Source organism: Saccopteryx leptura, chromosome 9, assembly GCF_036850995.1.
Source record: "Saccopteryx leptura isolate mSacLep1 chromosome 9, mSacLep1_pri_phased_curated, whole genome shotgun sequence".
In the NCBI taxonomy this organism is placed as follows: Eukaryota; Metazoa; Chordata; class Mammalia; order Chiroptera; family Emballonuridae; genus Saccopteryx; species Saccopteryx leptura.
Genome location: NC_089511.1, coordinates 3,407,339 through 3,426,935, shown reverse-complemented (window position 1 = coordinate 3,426,935; position 19,597 = coordinate 3,407,339). Strand labels below are relative to the sequence as shown.

The window sequence follows — 19,597 nt, the reverse complement described above, 5'->3', positions numbered from 1 at the left end:
TGCCACAGTGAGCTGGGGCCTTGTGGGGACCCCTCGTGCTTTGTGACCCCTCCAGTCTCCACGTCGCTCCCCTCCGTGGGGTGTTGTCAGTCTCTGCAAATACACCTGAGCTCTCTGATTCTCTCACCTTGCCCTCGGGTGCCAGGGACGCCTGGCCACCTGTGAGGAAAACACATCCTAATCACCAGGTTAGCCGCTGTCCCTGCTCTCAGTCACATTCTCAGGTCAGGCCCTCTGGTATTGTCTGTGGTTCCTGAACTTCCTCTTCACGTCATCCCAGTTTGAAATTGAAGTGCCCTTCTCATCCGGACACATGTGAGGTAGTCTATCTCCCTCCCTTCCCCTCTTCTCCTATCCCTCCCTTCTTTCCTCCCTCCTCCCCTCTTCCCCCCTCCCTCATTCTCCCCCTCTCCCTCCCTCCCTCCCAACCTCTCCCTCCCTCTCTCCTCCCTCCCTCCCAACCTCTCCCTCCCTCTCTCTCTCTCCCTCCCTCAGTCCTTCTCCCTCTTTCCCTCTTTCTCCTTCACTCTTCTCCTCTCCCACTCTGCCCTCCCTTCCTCTCTCCCTTCCTCCCCGCCCCTCCCCCTCTCCCTCTCTCCCCCTCTCTCTCCCTCCACCCACCAGGCTCAGAGAAGAAAGCAGTGCACACTTTTCTACAGCCTCTCCCAGCTGCACTGCCCCATGACAGCATTTAGCAGTGCGTTTGCTCCCAGCAGCTTGAGGCAAATGCAGACCTCCTTCCCTGCCCCTCCCCCTATGTACTTAAGCAAATGGAAAGGGACACTCAAGTGTTTTCTGCTAAGATCAAGTACCCTGAGTAAGGAGTTGTTCTTTGGCTGAGTAGATGTAAATTAGGTCATCCCTTATCTAAAACATCAGGCAGACTTTGACCAAGAGACTGATGTGACATTTAGTAGCAGGCTATGTTGTGGTTTGATATTTCTTCACACCTGCTTGCTGAATATAGATGTGTTTTAATCTGATATCCAGGGCCGCATACTGCAGACGATAAACACAAATGGTAATACTGTATTTTCTCCATAAATGGAATAAAGTTTTTGAAACTCAGCATTTTTGACAACATTTTGAAATTGAATATTTTTATTAATAGAACTCTAGTAGGAACTTTATTTTTTATTTTTTTATTTTTTTGTATTTTTCTGAAGCTGGAAACGGGGAGAGACAGTCAGACAGACTCCCGCATGCGCCCGACCGGGATCCACCCAGCATGCCTACCAGGGGGCGATGCTCTGCCCCTCCAGGGGGTCGCTCTGCCGCGACCAGAGCCACTCTAGCGCCTGGGGCAGAGGCCAAGGAGCCATCCCCAGCGCCCGTGCCATCTTTGCTCCAATGGAGCCTTGGCTGCGGGAGGGGAAGAGAGAGACAGAGAGGAAGGAGGGGGTGGGGGATGGAGAAGCAAATGGGCGCTTCTCCTATGTGCCCTGGCCGGGAATTGAACCCGGGTCCCCCGCATGCCAGGCCGACGCTCTACCGCTGAGCCAACCGGCCAGGGCCGGAACTTTATTTTTAAACAGCATTTGGTTCCCTTAGATTCTCAGCTCTCACTGAGTTTATGATAATAAAAATACAATGTTTTACTTCTATTATATGACTTTTTTAATGTAACAGTATACCACAGACAGTGGTTGTTAATCTCTTTAAAGTTTTTCAATCTTTATCAATAAGTGACAGAATTGTGCTGACATTTTAATTAATTAATTAATTTATTTTTTATTTTTTATTTTTCTGAAGCTGGAAACAGGAAGGCAGTCAGACAGACTCCCACATGCACCCGACCGGGATCCACCCAGCATGCCCACCAGGGGGCGATGCTCTGCCCATCTGGGGCTTTGCTCTGTTGCAACCAGAGCCATTCTAGTGCCTGAGGCAGAGGCCATGGAGCCATCCTCAGCGCCCAGACCAACTTTGCTCCAATGGGGCCTTGGCTGCGGGAAGGGAAGAGAGAGACAGAGAGGAAGGAGAGGGGGGAGGAGTGGAGAAGCAGATGGGCGCTTCTCCTGTGTGCCCTGGCCGGGAATCAAACCCGGGACTCCTGCACGCCAGGCCAACGCTCTACCACTGAGCCAACCGGCCAGGGCTGTGCTGACATTTTAACTGTTATGAGTTATCTTTTAATGGGTTAAGACTGTAACATAAACTTTCAGATCAAGCTTGTTTGCCTGGACACTTCACCCAATCAGAATGCATGACCTGCTGTCTTGTGACCTGAGTGACAGTTCATCACACAGATATGCCAGTAAACATAATAATAAGCAGATCTGTGGTAACTCGTCATATTTTTTAATACCCAGTGTAATGAGTGTACAGCAAGGAGCTTCATTTGTTGGAATGATTCTCTAGTCAGAGTCAAGAGGAACGAAGTCATTTTCTGTCTGATCTAGTTGGTTGACTATGAACGTGGAAGTCTGTTCATGTCAGGTGTTCTGGACCTTGAAACTGGCATGGTGCAGTGAAGGGGGGTCCAGAATTAACATTCTACTTCAGCCGTTCTGGCCAAGACGTTGACATTTCTCATCATGGATATTATCTGTAATCAGAGTGGTCTCTTCTTTCAAATTCCTACTGGCCTGCAAAACCAAAGTGCGTACTTCGTTGCGCCATTTCTCCCCTGCTCCTGCCACCAGGAGAGCTGACTCCGCCAAGACAGGGCGGGCGGAGAAGAGACTCCACGTGAGTGGCTGAGAGCTCATTCTTTCTGAACCGGGACTGCAGACCCCGTCCTGGGAGTCGGGGGCCTTGAGAATGTTTGAGCCTGCCATTAGCGTCCACGTGTCACAGTGGTCACAGTGTGGGCTAAAGGGAGCTAAAAGCATATAGGAGGACTGTTCTTACAAATTAAGAGGCCCTCTTTATTTTTTCCAATTTGGTGTTTTGAAAGAACCTTCATTACTGGGCTTCAGGCAAGCCGTGGGTCACTCGCCCTTCCTTCTAGGGAGGCGCCCGGAACACGGCATCGGTCAGAGTTCCCAAAGGCAGTCTGTCTTGTTCATTTCTGTGGCCTTTCCCTACAGTGAAGGAGTTTCATTTCTGAAATAAACTGTGCAGTGGAATTGGCCTGCACCAGTGAGTCATGACAGATGACAGACAGAGCCACTGGGGGAGCAGAGTGGGCTGAGGGAGAGGTGTCTGACTCAGCACTGCGAGCTGCCAGCGGCTGGTGTGGGGTGTTTCCCGTCAGTCAGTGACAGGGACCAGTGTGTGGGACACACGTGTGCACACACACACGCACACACACATACACACACATGCATACGCGTCGCTCTCCCAGCGAAGCAGCACCGCCTGTATCAGCAGGACCGCTCTGTTAGATCTGACTTGACTTTTTTCTGTCCTCTGCGGCCAGAGTCCATTTTTTATGATCATTAAGAATGTTAAGGCAGGTGAAAGAGTTAAAGGAGTGCTCTTACAAAACCGTTGTGTATGAGCTACCGGACACAAAAGCATGAGTTCTGAGAGCCTGCTGCCGCTGGTGGTGCTGCTGCCGCTGCTGCTGGTGTTGCTGCTGCTGCTGGTGCCGCTGGTGCTGCTGCTGCCGCTGCTGCTGCTGCTGGTGCTGCTGCTGCTGTGCTGCTGGTGCTGCTGCTGCCGCTGCTGCTGCTGCTGGTGGTGCTGCTGCTGCCGCTGGTGGTGCTGCTGCTGCCGCTGGTGGTGCTGCCACTGGTGGTGCTGCTGGTGGTGCTGCTGCTGCCGCTGGTGGTGCTGCCGCTGGTGGTGCTGCTGCCGCTGCTGGTGGTGCTACTGCTGCTGCTGGTGCTGCTGCCACTGCTGCCGCTGCTGGTGCTGCTGCAGACCCTCCCCCACTGCTCACGGACACGGCATTCCGTGTGCACACCAAAGCATGTAAAGTGTTTACTCTCCCCAAGGGACGCATCCCGATCCATTTTCATTAGCAAGAACTCAGTTTACCTAAAGAGACTTAAATTAAAAGCAGTATATCTTAAATGACACGGACCTGTTAACATGTTCTGGTAGCTTATGGTTTTATTAATCCCAGAAACAAAACAAGCAGCTATTGGATGACATGTGCTTAGAATTTGTATTTAATGACCAACTTTACATTTATTGTAACATAAAGTCACTTTTCTAAAACAAAATTAAATTTATATTGTTTTTTATTTGTACACATAAGAGATTCACCACCTAACTGTTTTTAAGTGTATGTTTCAGCAGCGTTACATGCTTTCATAGTGTCCTCCTGAAATCCACGCTTATTGAGCGCCAGCCCGCGCCCCTGCCCCCAGCCGCTGGTGCCGCACTTCTGTGTGTCTCCAGGTGTCCTCTTCAGAAGGAGAGCATGAAGGCTTTGGCTTCTTGTGTCCGGCTTCTTACACTTAACCTGATGTTCCCCAGGGTCACCCGTGTGGCGGCAGCTGTCAGAACTCCCTTTGCTGGGCTGAATTATATTACACTGTCTGACTGCAGCACCTCTGTTGTTACCCACTCACCCGTCAGTGGACACCTGGCTTGCTTCCACATTTCAGCTTCTTGAATTGTTGCTGCTGTGTCATGTTTTCAACTGTTTGGGGCACGTACCCAGAAGTGGAACTGCTGGGTCGTACGGTGATGCCATTTTTAATTTCTTTTTTTTTTTTCTTTTCATTTTTCTGAAGCTGGAAACAGGGAGAGACAGTCAGACAGACTCCCGCATGCGCCGGACCGGGATCCACCCGGCACGCCCACCATGGGGCGACGCTCTGCCCACCAGGGGGCGATGCTCTGCCCATCCTGGGCTTCGCCATATTGCGACCAGAGCCACTCTAGCGCCTGGGGCAGAGGCCAAGGAGCCATCCCCAGCGCCCGTGCCATCTTTGCTCCAATGGAGCCTTGGCTGCGGGAGGGGAAGAGAGAGAGAGGAAAGCGCGGCGGAGGGGTGGAGAAGCAAATGGGCGCTTCTCCTGTGTGCCCTGGCCGGGAATTGAACCTGGGTCCTCCGCACGCTAGGCCGACGCTCTACCGCTGAGCCAACCGGCCAGGGCCATTTTTAATTTCTTGAGGAACCATCATCACAATGGCTTGACCATTTTTCATTCTCACCAACGGTGCACAAGGGCTTCTCCACGTGCTTGCCAACGTTTGTTGTTTTGTGTTTTCTCCATAGTAGCCATCTTACTGGATGTGATGTGCTCTCTCCCTTGCAGTTTTGATTTGCACTTCCCTAATGTTTAGTGCTGTTGACCTTCGTTTTATGTATTTATTGGCCACTTGCATATCTTCTTTGGTGAAATGTCTATTCAAGTCCTTTGCCCATTTATTAATCAGGTTGTTTTTGTTGTTAATTGAGTTTTAGATGTTTTTATATATGGAATGTTATTCCTTTATCAGATACATGGTTTGGTTTGCAAATACGTTCTCCCATTCTTTAGGATGCCTTTGTACTCTGTTGATACTGTCTTTTGATGCAGTTTTTAAAAAAAATTTTCATGAAGTCCAGCTTGTCTGTTGCTTCCTTTGTAGAATGTGGCTTTGATGTTCTGTGCAAGAAGTTGTTGCCAGGTCCAGCGCTGTGAGGCTTTGCCCTTGTTTTCTTAAAGAGTTTTGTACTTTCCGGGCCGAGTGAGTTGGATCAGGCCCGTGGCATCGTTCGCATGTGGACATTCAGCTGTCTCGGTGCGACTTGTGGGAAGGACTTGTCCCCCATTCGGTGTTCTCAGCTTTCCTGTCAGAAATCATTTAACCCATCTATTAAAGGGTTTATTTCTGGGCTCTCTATCCTTTTCCACTGGTTTTATGTCAGTCTTCTTGTTAGTATCACACTATTTTGATTACTGTAGCTTTGTAATAAGTTTTGAACTCGGAAAGTATGAGTTCTCTAGCTTTGTTCTTTTTTAAAGATTGTTTTGGCTTTTTGGGGGCCCCTTGAAATTCCTTTTGACTTTTAGGATGAGATTGTTCTGCTTGTTAGAGATCCTTCTATAAGTAAAATGTCATAAGTTTACAAAGCATCAGTAGAACTCTCCTATCTGGCTTGACAGGCCATTCCCTTCTTACTCTGGGTGCAGTGTTTTAGTTCAGTTTTCCGTTTTAAAAGACGATATTCGATTTCTCATGTAAAGCCCTTTGACATTAAAAAAGAAAGGTTAAATCTCTTCTCATTGCAGAGAGCTCTTAACATGACCTATAAACAGCATTCTACTATTACAGGTCAGCTTTACTTTTCCAAGATAGAGGAGACAGTTAAAAGATGTTCAATTACAACTGTCTGTTCCATTTATTAAAGATAGACTTTTGGGATTAACACTAAGTTTCTTAAATTATTTCATGTGGCTATTTGAAAGGAAGCTCTCATGCATTTCATATGCGCTTAATTTTCATGTTTAATCATTACTGTACTTGTTTCTGCTTCAGTTTACAATTTCACATGTGAAGTTTAGGTATCACTTTAATCGAATTTTGTAATCTTGAAGAAAATACTTCTCAGAATTATTACTAAGATTTTATGCAGTTTGAATGGTATGTGGAAAATATTTACTTCTCAGAATTGTCATTAACTTATTCTGTACAGTTTGGATATTATATGAGCAGGTTTTTAATTGTCAAGTATACTTAGTGTGTATATTACATTAATAAGATAAGCTTTACTTAATATTTGTGTTTGAGTGAGTTAGAGGCCAGGAATATGTCTTTTTATTTTAATAAGTAGCTTCAACTTGAAGTTTTTTAATGATTTGATTATAACTTATTTCATATATAAAGAGGTTTATATACAATAAAATGTCACACATTGGTATATTAGCATTTCACTGATGTCAGCATGGTAACTTCTAGAACTGCGCAGTTTACCCGTTAAGCTTCTGGTCAGCATGAATGTCTCCTCCTCAGTGGAGCCCCCACCCTCACCCAGGCCGCGGGCACCTCTGCCAGCTCAGCTGCTGCCACACGGTTCTCGAGTCCCGCAGAGCCTGGCCACAGGGTGCCCTTCCTCTTCTGTGTCCTCCCTAACAGCCGGGGGCACACTCACTGCGTTCCTCCTCTGCGTCCTCCTTAACCGCCGGGGGCACACTCACTGCGTTCCTCCTCTGTGTCCTCCCTAACAGCCGGGGGCACACTCACTGCGTTCCTCCTCTGCGTCCTCCTTAACCGCCGGGGGCACACTCACTGCGTTCCTCCTCTGTGTCCTCCCTAACAGCCGGGGGCACACTCACTGCGTTCCTCCTCTGTGTCCTCCCTAACAGCCGGGGGCACACTCACTGCGTTCCTCCTCTGCGTCCTCCCTAACAGCCGGGGGCACACTCACTGCGTTCCTCCTCTGCGTCCTCCCTAACAGCCGGGGGCACACTCACTGCGTTCCTCCTCTGCGTCCTCCCTAACAGCCGGGGGCACACTCACTGCGTTCCTCCTCTGTGTCCTCCATAACAGCCGGGGGCACACTCACTGCATTCTTCCTCTGTGTCCTCCCTAACAGCCGGGGGCACACTCACTGCGTTCCTCCTCTGTGTCCTCCCTAACAGCCGGGGGCACACTCACTGCGTTCCTCCTCTGTGTCCTCCCTAACAGCCGGGGGCACACTCACTGCGTTCCTCCTCTGCGTCCTCCCTAACAGCTGGGGGCATACTCACTGTGTCTCTAACACCCAGCGGACTGCCAAGCATGGGGTCAGTGCTCGGAGGTCGGATGCGTGGGTGGATCTGATGTGACAGGAAAATCTGAACTATTTTTTTAGTCTTACCACCTTTTATAGGCAAAGAAATTTTCATTTCTCCATGTAATGAATCACTTTTTTTAATCCCTTGTACATAATTGTACAGGGAAATGAGTTTTGTTTTTTGTATTTTTTAAAGTGAGAGAGGCGAGGAGAAAGACAGACTCTTGCATGAACCCCATCTGGGGCCATGGCTTCATTGCTCATCAGCTGAGCTATTTTAACGCCTGAGGCGAGGCCATGGAGCCATCCTCAGTGCCCAGGGCCAACTTGCTCAAACCATTCAAGCCATGGCTGTGGGAGGGGAAGAGAGAGATAGAGAGGAAGGAGCGGGGGAGGGGTGGAAAAGCAGATGGTCACTTCTCCTGTGTGCCCTGACCAGGAATTGAACCTGGGACTTCTACCCGCCAGGCCAATGCTCTACCACTGAGCCAACTGGCCATGGCCAGGAAATGAGTTTTTAAAATCAGTTAGGCAAGGTGCTTCCAATCCCTTACCTCACTTCATTGATTTTCAAAGTCTTAATAAATGGCTAGCGAAACTATGAAAATACAGTCAACAAAGATTGTGTTCTAGTTTTTAAATTTCTAAACATGAATTGAACAACAAGAAGCTCATAGTAGATCATCTTTTATGAAAATATTTTGAGACTAATTCAGCATCAACAGAAAAATACATCTCGTTTTTCTGGGAATGGTGATGGAAGGCCGGTAGCCACCACCACTCCCCACTAACTGTTTCTGCTTGGCCCTCTGTGGGGACAGGGCAGCTCTTCCGGCTCAGCGACGCTCCCTGGCTGTTAGGCCGTGAGCCTTGGATCCCTTGTTGTGAAGGAGCTCCTCCTTTACCCTCAGATGGGTTCATTTCAGCAGTGTCATGGTTCCGGTTTGCACAAATTCATGTGTGTCGTATTAAATACCAGCATAATTGCCCCTTTCACATAGCTCAGTGCTTGCGTTGACATGGCTCTCTGTGATTCTTAGAAATGTCTGTGGCTGTTAATCCCTAATCACTGCCCTGTGCTGGTTATCCACATCTTCAGATAATATAAAATGTAACAGCTTTTAAACATTCTTAGGACAGTAGTCACTGTAATAACTAAGAAAAATAATACTCATTGTAATGAAGTGCTTTAACATAAGACCATTCTTCTCAAGACTTTCTATTTGAAGATGCAATAAAGTAACTATTTTTAGATAGCCCAAGCAAATTTGCAATATCTATAGTATTTAGTTATTCAGCAATCATTTGAACTCATACTATTTCCAACCACATAGGAACCGTAGAGACATAAAAATTAATTAGGCATGACCCCTTCCCTCAAGAAGTTGAGGACAGACAGAATGGAACCAGAATGTCATAGTATGTTGCAATAACCGTGACAACAGAGACATCATAGTGGAGCAGCAATGGAGGGAAGGCCATGCCGAGGGGAAGGAAGGGCCGCAGGAGGGTTGGGGACACTTGAGCTAATCTTGAAGAATTAGTTCACCGGATGACTGGGTTCTACAGAGTGAGTTTCTTGGGAGGGAGCCGTAGGAAATGAGCCCAGAAACACAGGCAGGTCGTCCTTCCCGTGACAGTGACTGATGAGGAGTGGACCCTCCATCCTGGAAGACGGGGTGGGGGGTGGGGGGTGGGGAGGTGGGGGGTGGTTAGCTTTAGTTGGGCTGATGGCCGCACACGGGGTGCGTGGGGAAGGGGGGGAATGGCTGTGGGCGTCTTCACACAGATCTCAGGCAGCGTTCGCGAGTTTTCCAGGGCGAGGATGGACGAGAACGCTTCACTGGGAGTGTATGTTTGACAGAGACAGATAAATAAATCATCTTCCTAGAGGATGACGCATCCAGAGGCAGGACGTCCTCGGAGGCGAGAAGGAATGCAGAGAGCTCCTTGTGTCTGCAGTTCCGAGCTCCACTAACAATCAAAGTGACCAAATTACTTAGCTTCTCGGGGCTTTCTGGAAAATCTTTATTATAATTACTACATCAATTAGCTTCATGTGAAATCTTTACAGAAAACACAAATTAAGAATGACAGTTTTCTAAACATATTTAATGGGGAAGAAAACCGTTTCTTTAAAATAACTATGGCCTTCACCTCACCCTGAATAATTTCTGTGTTTTAAAGCACAACAAAGTAATATTGTTTTAATATTCCTGTGAGTCAGCTCATCACTTTAAAATTTCTCATCTTCACGAAACTGTCCCCATGCAGACGTAACAAATGCTGCTGCTAAGAGCGATTGCGGCACATCTGGCTTTGGCCCGAGTGGGCTGTCTGAGTTATTGTTTGGGGAAGTTTCATTAAAATCTTTGTACTTCTCAATAGAACAACTTTCTTTAGTTAGAATAGCCAGAGGTAACTTTTCCACTCCACAAAATTTGAAGTCTAACTTACTGTTCATTTAACGTAAGAGCTAAAGACTTTGGACGCCGTAATACTGTGGTTTAGAACCACGCTTGCAGCCGAGTGTGAGAGAGGTGCCTGCCGCCTGTGGGGTGAGGGCAAGACAGCAAAACGGGCTTCTGGTCAGAATATCCTCCCTTATGTTAAAAAACAAACGTCCACCGCGTAAAACTGAAGACATTGGCTTTATCAAGCAGCTCGGGGATTGGGGGGCATCCGGTCATGGGGAGGGTGTGACAGGAGGAAGGGCCGACAGGGAGCAGTTCACAGCGGGAGGGGAAGGATTGCTTGGGGCCCGACAGCCTCTCCGGGGCAGGGGTGGGGGGGCTTCTGTTGCACAGACTGGCTCTCCTTCCTGTGGGGGAGAGCGAGCGGTGTGACAGGCGGCCTCACTGGTGCCTGGATGCTGCGGAGGGGAAGGATTGCTTGAGGCCGACAGCCTCTGGGGCAGGGGGTGGGAAGACTTCTGTTGCACAGACTGGCTCTCCTTCCTGTGGGGGAGAGCGAGCAGTGTGACAGGCGGCCTCACTGGTGCCTGGATGCTGCAGGAGGACTCACGCCACATGCTCGTTTTTCCTCAATTATAGTGACAGGGTCCTCGAATTTCTTCTCTGGGATGGGCTCAAGCTCGTTAAAGTATAATTTAAAAAGTGTTTAAGCACAATAGCACGAATAGCTATTCTTATGTATTGCATTTCTGCCTGTTTTTAAATGTGTACATCTGTAACAAAACTGACCGCTCGATTATTTTCCTCCCAGATTTATTCCTCACGACGCTGTCTGCCTCTGGTGCCTTCCAGTTTGAGATATGGGAAAATGTGGTAAGAAATCTTCTCTTTCAAGCACTTTTAAACGGCGGCGTTCAGTAAGAGCACACAATTTTAGAAAATACAAGGAAAGTAATCACTTGACCTGTTGGTTTCAACAATAACCAGAACAACTTGAAGAGCCTTCGGTTGCGTTGCTGCATTCAAGCTGCTGAATGTCGCTGGAGGAAGTGACTCATCCAGCGCCGGCCCCTCTGCGGGCTGTCAGACGGGACTGCCGATTAAACCAATCAGTCAGCCCCATGTGTGTGTTCGCAGGGCCCCGCCGGGCTGCCTGTCAGCTGGCGAGAGAGGGCACTGTCATTGAATTTGTCGGCATGATGCTTTATTGAAGAAAACCCCCTTTAAAAGACTAATATTTTCTCCTTGCCTTCAGGCTTATATAAAAAAATAAAATAAGAAAACAGATACTGAACTTAATTGCCAAATTGACCAAGATTAAAATGCCTTTCTATATATACATATATAAATTGCAATATAAGATGCCCAAACGGATGTCATGATTTTATTTTATTTTATTTTTGGCTTAATATAGAGTATACAAAACAGCATTTTTTTGATGAAGACTAAATCACCCACACCTTAGAGCTGAGCTCTGGGCTGCACCGCAGGGGACAGGACTTGAGGCTAGGCCAGGTCAGCTGGGTCACAGCCGGGTCAGCCGACTGGCAGGCACCGAGTCACGGCCAGGCGTGGAGCATCACTCTTGCTGTGGCGTCCGGGCAGCAGAATGTCCCCCACGGGCCGTGTGCAAAGGCTCAGTGCAGCCACGTGGGTCAGGTGCACGGCCCAGCTGCTTACAGGTGTTAGTTTTAGACCCGCTGATTTCCACCTGTTTCTTATCAGTTGTCTTGTATTCGATCCATATTAAACCCATCACACGTAGAGCTGTTTATAAAATTACTGATGAAAAAATAAGCAGGCCTGGGAAATGCGAAGCAGCAGCTGGAGGAGGGAGATCCCCTCCTGGCACCCGGGCGGGCGAGCCTCCTGGCCGACACGGGGCGGGGCCCTGGGTGCTGCCACCACTTCAGGTCGAGACTCTGCAAGATGGACCCTTGTTTATTGTGTTGCCTTTTTAAGAAATGTAACTGCATTTGTTTTTCTGACGATAGAAATAGGGTGGTTGTGTCCTTAAGGATTGCCGTCCACTGACTCCCCCTCTGCCGGGGATGTGTGTTTTCAGGCGGCCTTGAAAGTAATACTGCAGGTGAACCTTGAGGTATTAAACATGAGAAGATTAATCATTTTTATTGATTAACTTGGTCTGTTGGGCGAGGGAGGCCTCACTGCAAATAGATGTAATGTATACAGGAAATCATGAGACGCTTCTCAGGACATGAAGTCCTCCAGCCTGGGCTGGCTCACAGGGAACAGAGGGGACCAGCCGAGTAGAGGAGAGTCTTTGTGACAGACCAGACTTGGACTGGGGTCTTCTTTTCCCTTTATTCTTGTTTCCTTTAAAGAAGACTAAAAAGTTTACTACGGGACGATAGACACGAAGGGTTGGTCTCGCTCTGGAACAGCTGGGTCAGTACAGTGCCCGGTACCCAGGACTGCACACGAGGGCAAATGTAGACTCAGAATCCCTAGTTCAGATAGAGAGGAGGGTCGTTTTCAACTAGAGGTGGGACCGTCTGCAGTAACGCGCTACCCGACCAGAACCCGTCACAGTATATTCTCTGCAGCGAGTCCTGTCCGCGTGTCCGTCCTGCATACGGCCCACAGTGGCGCTCTGGGGGCAGAGGGGAGTAGGGCTGTGGGCCAGCAGGAGGGCAGACGTGTGAGTGTGGTCACTCTGGCTGCTGTGACAGGAGCGGCAAGCCTCCTATCAGAGGTACGCCTCCCAGGACTGTTAGGGAAGCCTTCAAAGAGAGATGTGGTGTTTGAAAGAGCTGGGACAGAGGAACAGGGCTGTCGTGGTGGTCGGAGGAGACAGGAGGAGGCAGGCTGGGGCGTGCACCAGAAGCACGGGACCTTGCAGAGAGAAGGTGGCTGGTCTGAGGCCAGGACGTGGAAAGACTGGAAGGTGAGATTGGAAGAATTGGTTACGAGGCCCTGGCTGGTTGGCTCAGTGGTAGAGTGTCTGCCCAGCGTGTGGAAGTCCCAGGTTCGATTCCCGGCCAGGGCACACAGGAGAAGCGCCCATCTGCTTCTCCACCCCTCCCCGTCTCCTTCCTCTCTGTCTCTCTCTTCCCCTCCCGCAACCAAGGCTCCATTGGAGCAAAGATGGCCTGGGCGCTGAGGATGGCTCCATGACCTCCACCTCAGGCGCTAGAATGGCTCTGGTGGCAACAGAGTGACGCCCCAGATGGGCAGAGCATCGTTCCCTGGTGGGCGTGCCGGGGGGATCCCGGTTGGGCGCATGTGGGAGTCTGTCTGACTGCCTTCCCACTTCTCATTTCAGAAAAAAAAAAAATTGGTTTCCACAGGCCAGCAAAGACTTTGACTTCTAAATTAAGTAATTTGATGTTTTTAAAATTTATTTATGTTTATAAGCTTTTAGAGGGTTTAGGAGTGAGTGAGAAGCACAGAGCCTTCCTTATCACAGCGAGTGTGGCTCTGATGTCTGGGGGGGGGTGGAGCATGCAGAGGTGAGGAGATGGCTCAGGTGTTGTCTGCCATAACCTAGGAAGGAGGTGAAGGACAAAAGGAAGAAATGTCAGGAAGGGATAAGAAAGGATGAACGTGGGAGGACAGGGTGACCAGTAACACGAGGGTAACGTGTTTTATGCTGGTGGCAGGTAGGGAAAAGGCAAAAGGAAATATGTAACTTGGATAAAAGAAAACAAGGATTTTAGATAAGAGACCTATCCAGGGAGTGATTAGAAATGTAGGCCCAGGCCCTGGCTGGTTGGCTCAGCGGTAGAGCGTTGGCCTGGCGTGCGGGGGACCCGGGTTCGATTCCCGGCCAGGGCACACAGGAGAAGCGCCCATTTGCTTCTCCACCCCTCCTTCCTCTCTGTCTCTCTCTTCCCCTCCCGCAGCCAAGGCTCCATTGGAGCAAAGATGGCCCGGGCGCTGGGGATGGCTCCTTGGCCTCTGCCCCAGGCGCTAGAGTGGCTCTGGTCGCTGCAGAGCAACGCCCCGGAGGGGCAGAGCATCCCCCCCTGGTGGGCAGAGTGTTGCCCCATGGTGGGCGTGCCGGGTGGATCCCGGTCGGGCGTATGCGGGAGTCTGTCTGACTGTCTCTCCCCGTTTCCAGCTTCAGAAAAATACGAAAAAAAAAAAAAAAAAAAAATGTAGGCCCAGAGCTCAAGGACAAGGGTCACTAAGGGTCATGGAGGGAGATTAAGAGGAGAAGGCAGCACTGCCACCCTCAGCATCACTGGTGTCCGCACGATTGCCACCTCTGATCACATATTCATTGAGGGGCTGTCCTATGCACTACAGACTGTCCTGTGCACTGTGGGCTGTCCAGCAGCACAGTGTTCTGGCCTGTACTCACTCTGATACTAGTGAGCATCCCCAATCAGGACAATCAGATGTCTCGTACATCGTCCAGTGTCCCCTGGAGGACAGAACACCATGAATAAAGATGTGGATAGGCCTGACCGGTGGTGGCGCAGTGGGTAAAGCGTCGACCTGGAAATGCTGAGATCGCTGGTTCAAAACCCTGGGCTTGCCTGGTCAAGGCACATATGGAAGTTGATGCTTCCAGCTCCTCCCCCCTCTCTGTCTCTCTCTGCCTCTCTCTCTCTCCTCTCTAAAATGAACAAATAAAAAATAAAATAAAATAAAAAAGATGTGGATAATGATCATCGTCATATATTGCTTCCTTATCATTTTTTTAACATTATGATTATAGCAGGGTTTGTTTGTTTTTTTGCATTTTTCTGAAGCTGGAAACGGGGAGGCAGTCAGACAGACTCCCGCATGCACCCGACCGGGATCCACCCAGCACGCCCACCAGGGGGCAATGCTCTGCCCATCCGGGGCGTCGCTCTGTCGCAACCAGAGCCATTCTAGCGCCTGGGGCAGAGGCCAAGGAGCCATCCCCAGTGCCCGGGCCATCTTTTGTTCCAGTAGAGCCTTGACTGCGGGAGGGGAAGAGAGAGACAGAGAGGAAGGAGAGGGGGAGGGGTGGAGAAGCAGATGGGCGCTTCTCGTGTGTGCCCTGGCCGGGAATCGAACCCGGGACTTCTGCACACCAGGCCGACGCTCCACCACTGAGCCAACCTGCCAGGGCCTGATTATAGCAGTTTTAACATTAAGTATTAACACAGGCAGGCCGGAGCATAGGCGGTCAGCCGAGAGAAGGTACTTGTCACAGCATAGCCCTGTGGTTGGGACTCAGGCAGGAAATGGCGGGTCGCCACCCTGTAGTGGCCGTGGGCTCACTGCTTCAGTGCTGGCGGTTGTGGCGGCAGAAACAGTGGTGTGACGGGAATGCTAACCAGGCATACTGAGCACACGTGCTCGTAAGCAGTTCCTGCGCATTGCCTCCCTGATCCTCACAAAACCCTCGTGCACATACATTTTAGAGATAAATAGATTGAAACTACCTTCCTCAGGCCTCCAGGCTAAGCGAGAGTGGAGCTGGGAGCTGAGCAGGGAGTGTCTCTAGAACTTCTACCCTGCAGTCAGCATGCAATCTTTCAAAACCACGCAGACAGAAGGACGTTGCTGCCGCAGAACCCCAGTGAGCTGGCCCTGTGGGCTGCCGGAGCACAGTGGGGGCCGTAGGGGCAGCATGGTGGAGACTGGGACAGACTGGGCGGGATGGGCCCCCGGAGCAGCCCTGAGAACGGTGCCTGAGGCTCACGAGCACAGGACTGCCGACAGCTAAGTGCCCGCAGCGTCATGTTATGCAGAGCGCTTTGTCATCTGTCACTCCACAAATAGTACATTTCCCCCTTCTGACAGTCAGAGAACCGAGACCCAGAGACCCAGAGCGGGAGGTGGCTGTCCCGAAGGGAGAGCAGGCCTGGGACGTGGTGTCTGGTGCCCTGCCCACCAGGCCGTCCTGCCCTGTCGGTGTGAGCGAGCCCTGACCGCATTCCCTTTCCTGCATTAAACAGGCGCAGAAGGGAGTCGTGTGTCACCTTAACGCATGGCTTCTACCAAGGGCAGTAACACTAATGGTGAAGTTGAGTGGATCATTTATCAAACTTTACATACAAAGGTGACGCTAATCTGAGTGGAAATTAAGTTATACATACAGGCTTGGACTGCCCAGTGCAGTGAAGAAAAGTAACGGTCGTGGTGATGGTGCCCAGTTACGCCACACGCCCAACGCATCCGGTGGCTCTCGCTGCCGCGCGGGTGGAGTCTCTTTCCCCAGTGACGAGAGGAGGGTCTTCACTGCTCTTCTTGCGCTGAGGTTCCCAGTGACTGGGGCTTCTCAGACCTGAAGACGGGAGGTGGCTCACGGGATGTACTCCCTATTTCTCCATGGAGACGCATCACGAGGTCACATTCTAGATAACACTTGCTAAGTTTTAACAACTTCAGCGGGCAGTTTGTTCACTTGAGTCGGCATAATGGGTTGGTATTCAACTTCGTGTTCTATGAGGCTGATGTATTTTAAGAGAGATTTTTCTATTCATTCTAGAATCATGTCCCCTCTCTACTCAGTGCTCTCTGATCTTTCTGAAATGCAAAAAGCACCTGACCCTGTGGTTAGTAATTCGGCAACTTTGGTAGATCTCCACTGTAATTTCAGGTGCCCCAGTGACAGCGGAGGGGGTCCTGAGGGTTAAGACACCTACAGAAATAAGATTTCCATAGAAAAGTCATCAGATACCTTAGTAATGTAGGGAGACGTGTCGGCGTGTGGGTGATGGAGTGCCAGCCCGGCTGGAGAAGTGCCCGTCGCAGACTGGTCTTAGGCACTCTGCCGTGCTCCTCAGGCGTCTGGTCTTCACGCTGTCCCTGCAGCAGTGGCTTTCTCTGTACAGGTCAGATGACTTCTTAAGAAACTAACTTGCAGATTTGCAGTAGAGGAACAAAGCCTTGGAGGAGCAAAGAAGAAAAAACGTTTTTAAGATTTTAAATATCCAGGTGTCCTCTATGAAGATGTAGGAATCAAAGTCAGTATATCAGATAGTAAGTAGAGACGTCCATAAGAGACCTCTGTGTAAACCTGAGAGTTCAAAATCCCAGATTTGTGTTGTGGTTCATTTTTTCTCTATAGTGATGTAACATTACTTAAAGGAAAGGCAACTATTTGAAGAAGTGCGTATGATTTTCACAAGTCAAATGGGGCGTGTGCTCCGCTTTGCGAGGATAGCTGGGTAGGACAGGCAGCCCCTGGAACCCTTTTCTCCCTCTGGCGCCCTCCCCCCCCCCCCCCCCCCCCCGTGAGCTGGAGCTGACAGAGCACGAGCCCCTTCGGAATCAGTGTGATACTCATCTCATCTGAGTATCATGTCTGCATTGACCCCTTGAAATCTGTAAAACACAATAGAGTCTTTGCTACTTATTCGTACAGCTCATAAGTTACCTTCAGAAATTGTCTTTTCCTGATTTAGATCATTAGTTTTTTTAACCTTTTTACACTTGGGGACCAGTGAAAATATATAGAATTATTTTGGGGAGCACTAAGCACAAGTGAAATCACCCCAAGCACAAGTGAACTCAGCTAAGATTACAGAATCCTCATACACGTCAGGGTGGTGAGCTCTTCCATGGATCAGCGCAAAATTACTGGGCACCGGTCCATTGACCACTGGTTGAAAAACATTGATTTAGATCGGTGGTCCCCAACCCCCGGGCCGCGGACCGGTACCGGTCCATGGGCCATTTGGTATCAGTCCACAGAGAAAGAATAAATAATTTACATTATTTCCGTTTTATTTATATTTAAGTCTGAACGATGTTTTATTTTTAAAAGATGACCAGATTCCCTCTGATACATCCGTCTAAGACTCACTCTTGACGCTTGTCTCGGTCACGTGAAACATTTATCCACCCCACCCTAAAGGCCAGTCCGTGAAAATATTTTCTGACATTAAACTGGTCCGTGGCCCAAAAAAGATTGGGAACCACTGCTTTAGATCATATCTCCCAACTGAATGTCAGCCCTTTGAAGGTAGGAGCTATTTTATAAAGTTCTGAAAACTTCCAAAACCTTCTGTGGCACGTGAAGAGGGCAACGGTGCATCTGAAATTACGTGCTGATTCAGGAAAGGACGCGGTGCCGGCTTACAGCGGGGAGAATGGTCCGGGTGCACCTTCCCTCAGCTCCGAGCGCTTCCTGTCGTGTGTGGTAACCGGGGAACCAGAGATTGGGTGGTTTTTGTGCAGTACAACAAAAGCCTAAAATCATTTATTTCCTGCTTTAGTTAAAATGCTCTATTTCACACTTGACAATATGAATTGTGATGGTCTAATGCAGAATGTTCTGCCTTTAACAGGAAGGAGACTTCTCTATCAGAACTGTCTTTGAAAAACCTCAAAATATGTTGGTGGTTGGACAGTCGGCATTTGCAGACTTCGGTAAGATCGTTTTCACCTTTCAGATTCTCCCCCCTCTCTGTAACCTAATCATATTAATTCCCCATGCCAGAAAATTACTTCGCTGTCTTTGGAACTATTACAGATTTTAAAGGTGGCTCTTTGGGTTTATGGTGCATGGAACGTGGTCTGTTCCCTAACGGAGTAAGGAGCAGTTACAACCTGGCTGTTTACATTATAGGTTGAGCCCAAGGGGTGCCTAGTTTAGGAAAGTCTTCTTGGATATCCAAGTTACGGAACAAGAATAATTGAAGGAGTTAACCTGATCTCTGGAGACCTGAATACTAAAAACCATTTGTGTTTACATATTACTGCCAAAGAAGAGCAGCAGCTATTATGAATTGGCTGCAAGAGGACATATGGCTCTCTGTTCTCCATGAATTCTAGACTCTAAATCCGGTTCACATTGGTCGGGAACTTCCAAAACATCCGGCTCTTTCATGAGTTTTCAGGGTCATCATTAGAAGGATTTTGGTCCAAGGTGGGCAGGTGGTCTAGATCAGTGGTCCCCAACCTTTTTTGCACCACGGACCAGTTTAATGTCAAAATATTTTCACGGACCAGCCTTTAGGGTGGGACGGATAAATGTATCACGTGACCGAGACAAGCGTCAAGAGTGAGTCTTAGACGGATGTAACAGAGGGAATCTGGTCATTTTTTAAAAATAAAACATCGTTCAGACTTAAATATAAATAAAACGGAAATAATGTAAGTTACTTATTCTTTCTCTGCGGACCGGTACCAAATGGCCCACAGACCGGTATCGGTCTGCAGCCCGGGGGTTGGGGGCCACTGGTCTAGATGAATGTCACGCAGGTGACACGTCAGCACATCCAGAGGCCTCCGCTTCTCCTCTGTGAAATGAGGTGACAACCCTGTCCGCCTCCTGAGGCTGTTGTAAAGGCAGCCCAGTGCCGGGCACGTAGTGAGGGCACAAGACGTCCTATCTGGTGTGAGTCTTTTCATGGGACTCACCTGGCGTCACTGCTGCTGCTCTTTCCTGAGGTGACTAAGTTGGCTCACCGTGCAGGCCACGGGGTGCGCCCACACAGCACCAGCGGGCGGCGGGGCAGCTTAGTGGACGGGAATGGCAGCGTGAGTCTCCACATGGCGCTTTAATGTCGTTTTATTACATGGAATATTACTTTGTTCTTGAGCAGATTTCTAGTGCCTGATTTACAGCCTTGAGTGCAAATAGACAAGTGACAGAATACGTGCAATTATTTGCTGATTGACCTGATTG

The 19,597-nt window shown here is 49.3% G+C and overlaps 1 protein-coding gene across 1 annotated transcript in view; it reads left to right on the top strand.

Annotated features, from left to right (window-relative positions):
- ITFG1 (integrin alpha FG-GAP repeat containing 1) overlaps nt 1-19,597 on the top strand; it is a 123,015-nt gene that overhangs the window by 31,009 nt on the left and 72,409 nt on the right. Inside the window, exons 7-8 of the mRNA XM_066349914.1 lie at nt 10,829-10,890; nt 18,255-18,336. Of these exons, the coding sequence (XP_066206011.1) occupies nt 10,829-10,890; nt 18,255-18,336 (144 nt within the window). The remainder of the gene's footprint in view (nt 1-10,828; nt 10,891-18,254; nt 18,337-19,597) is intronic.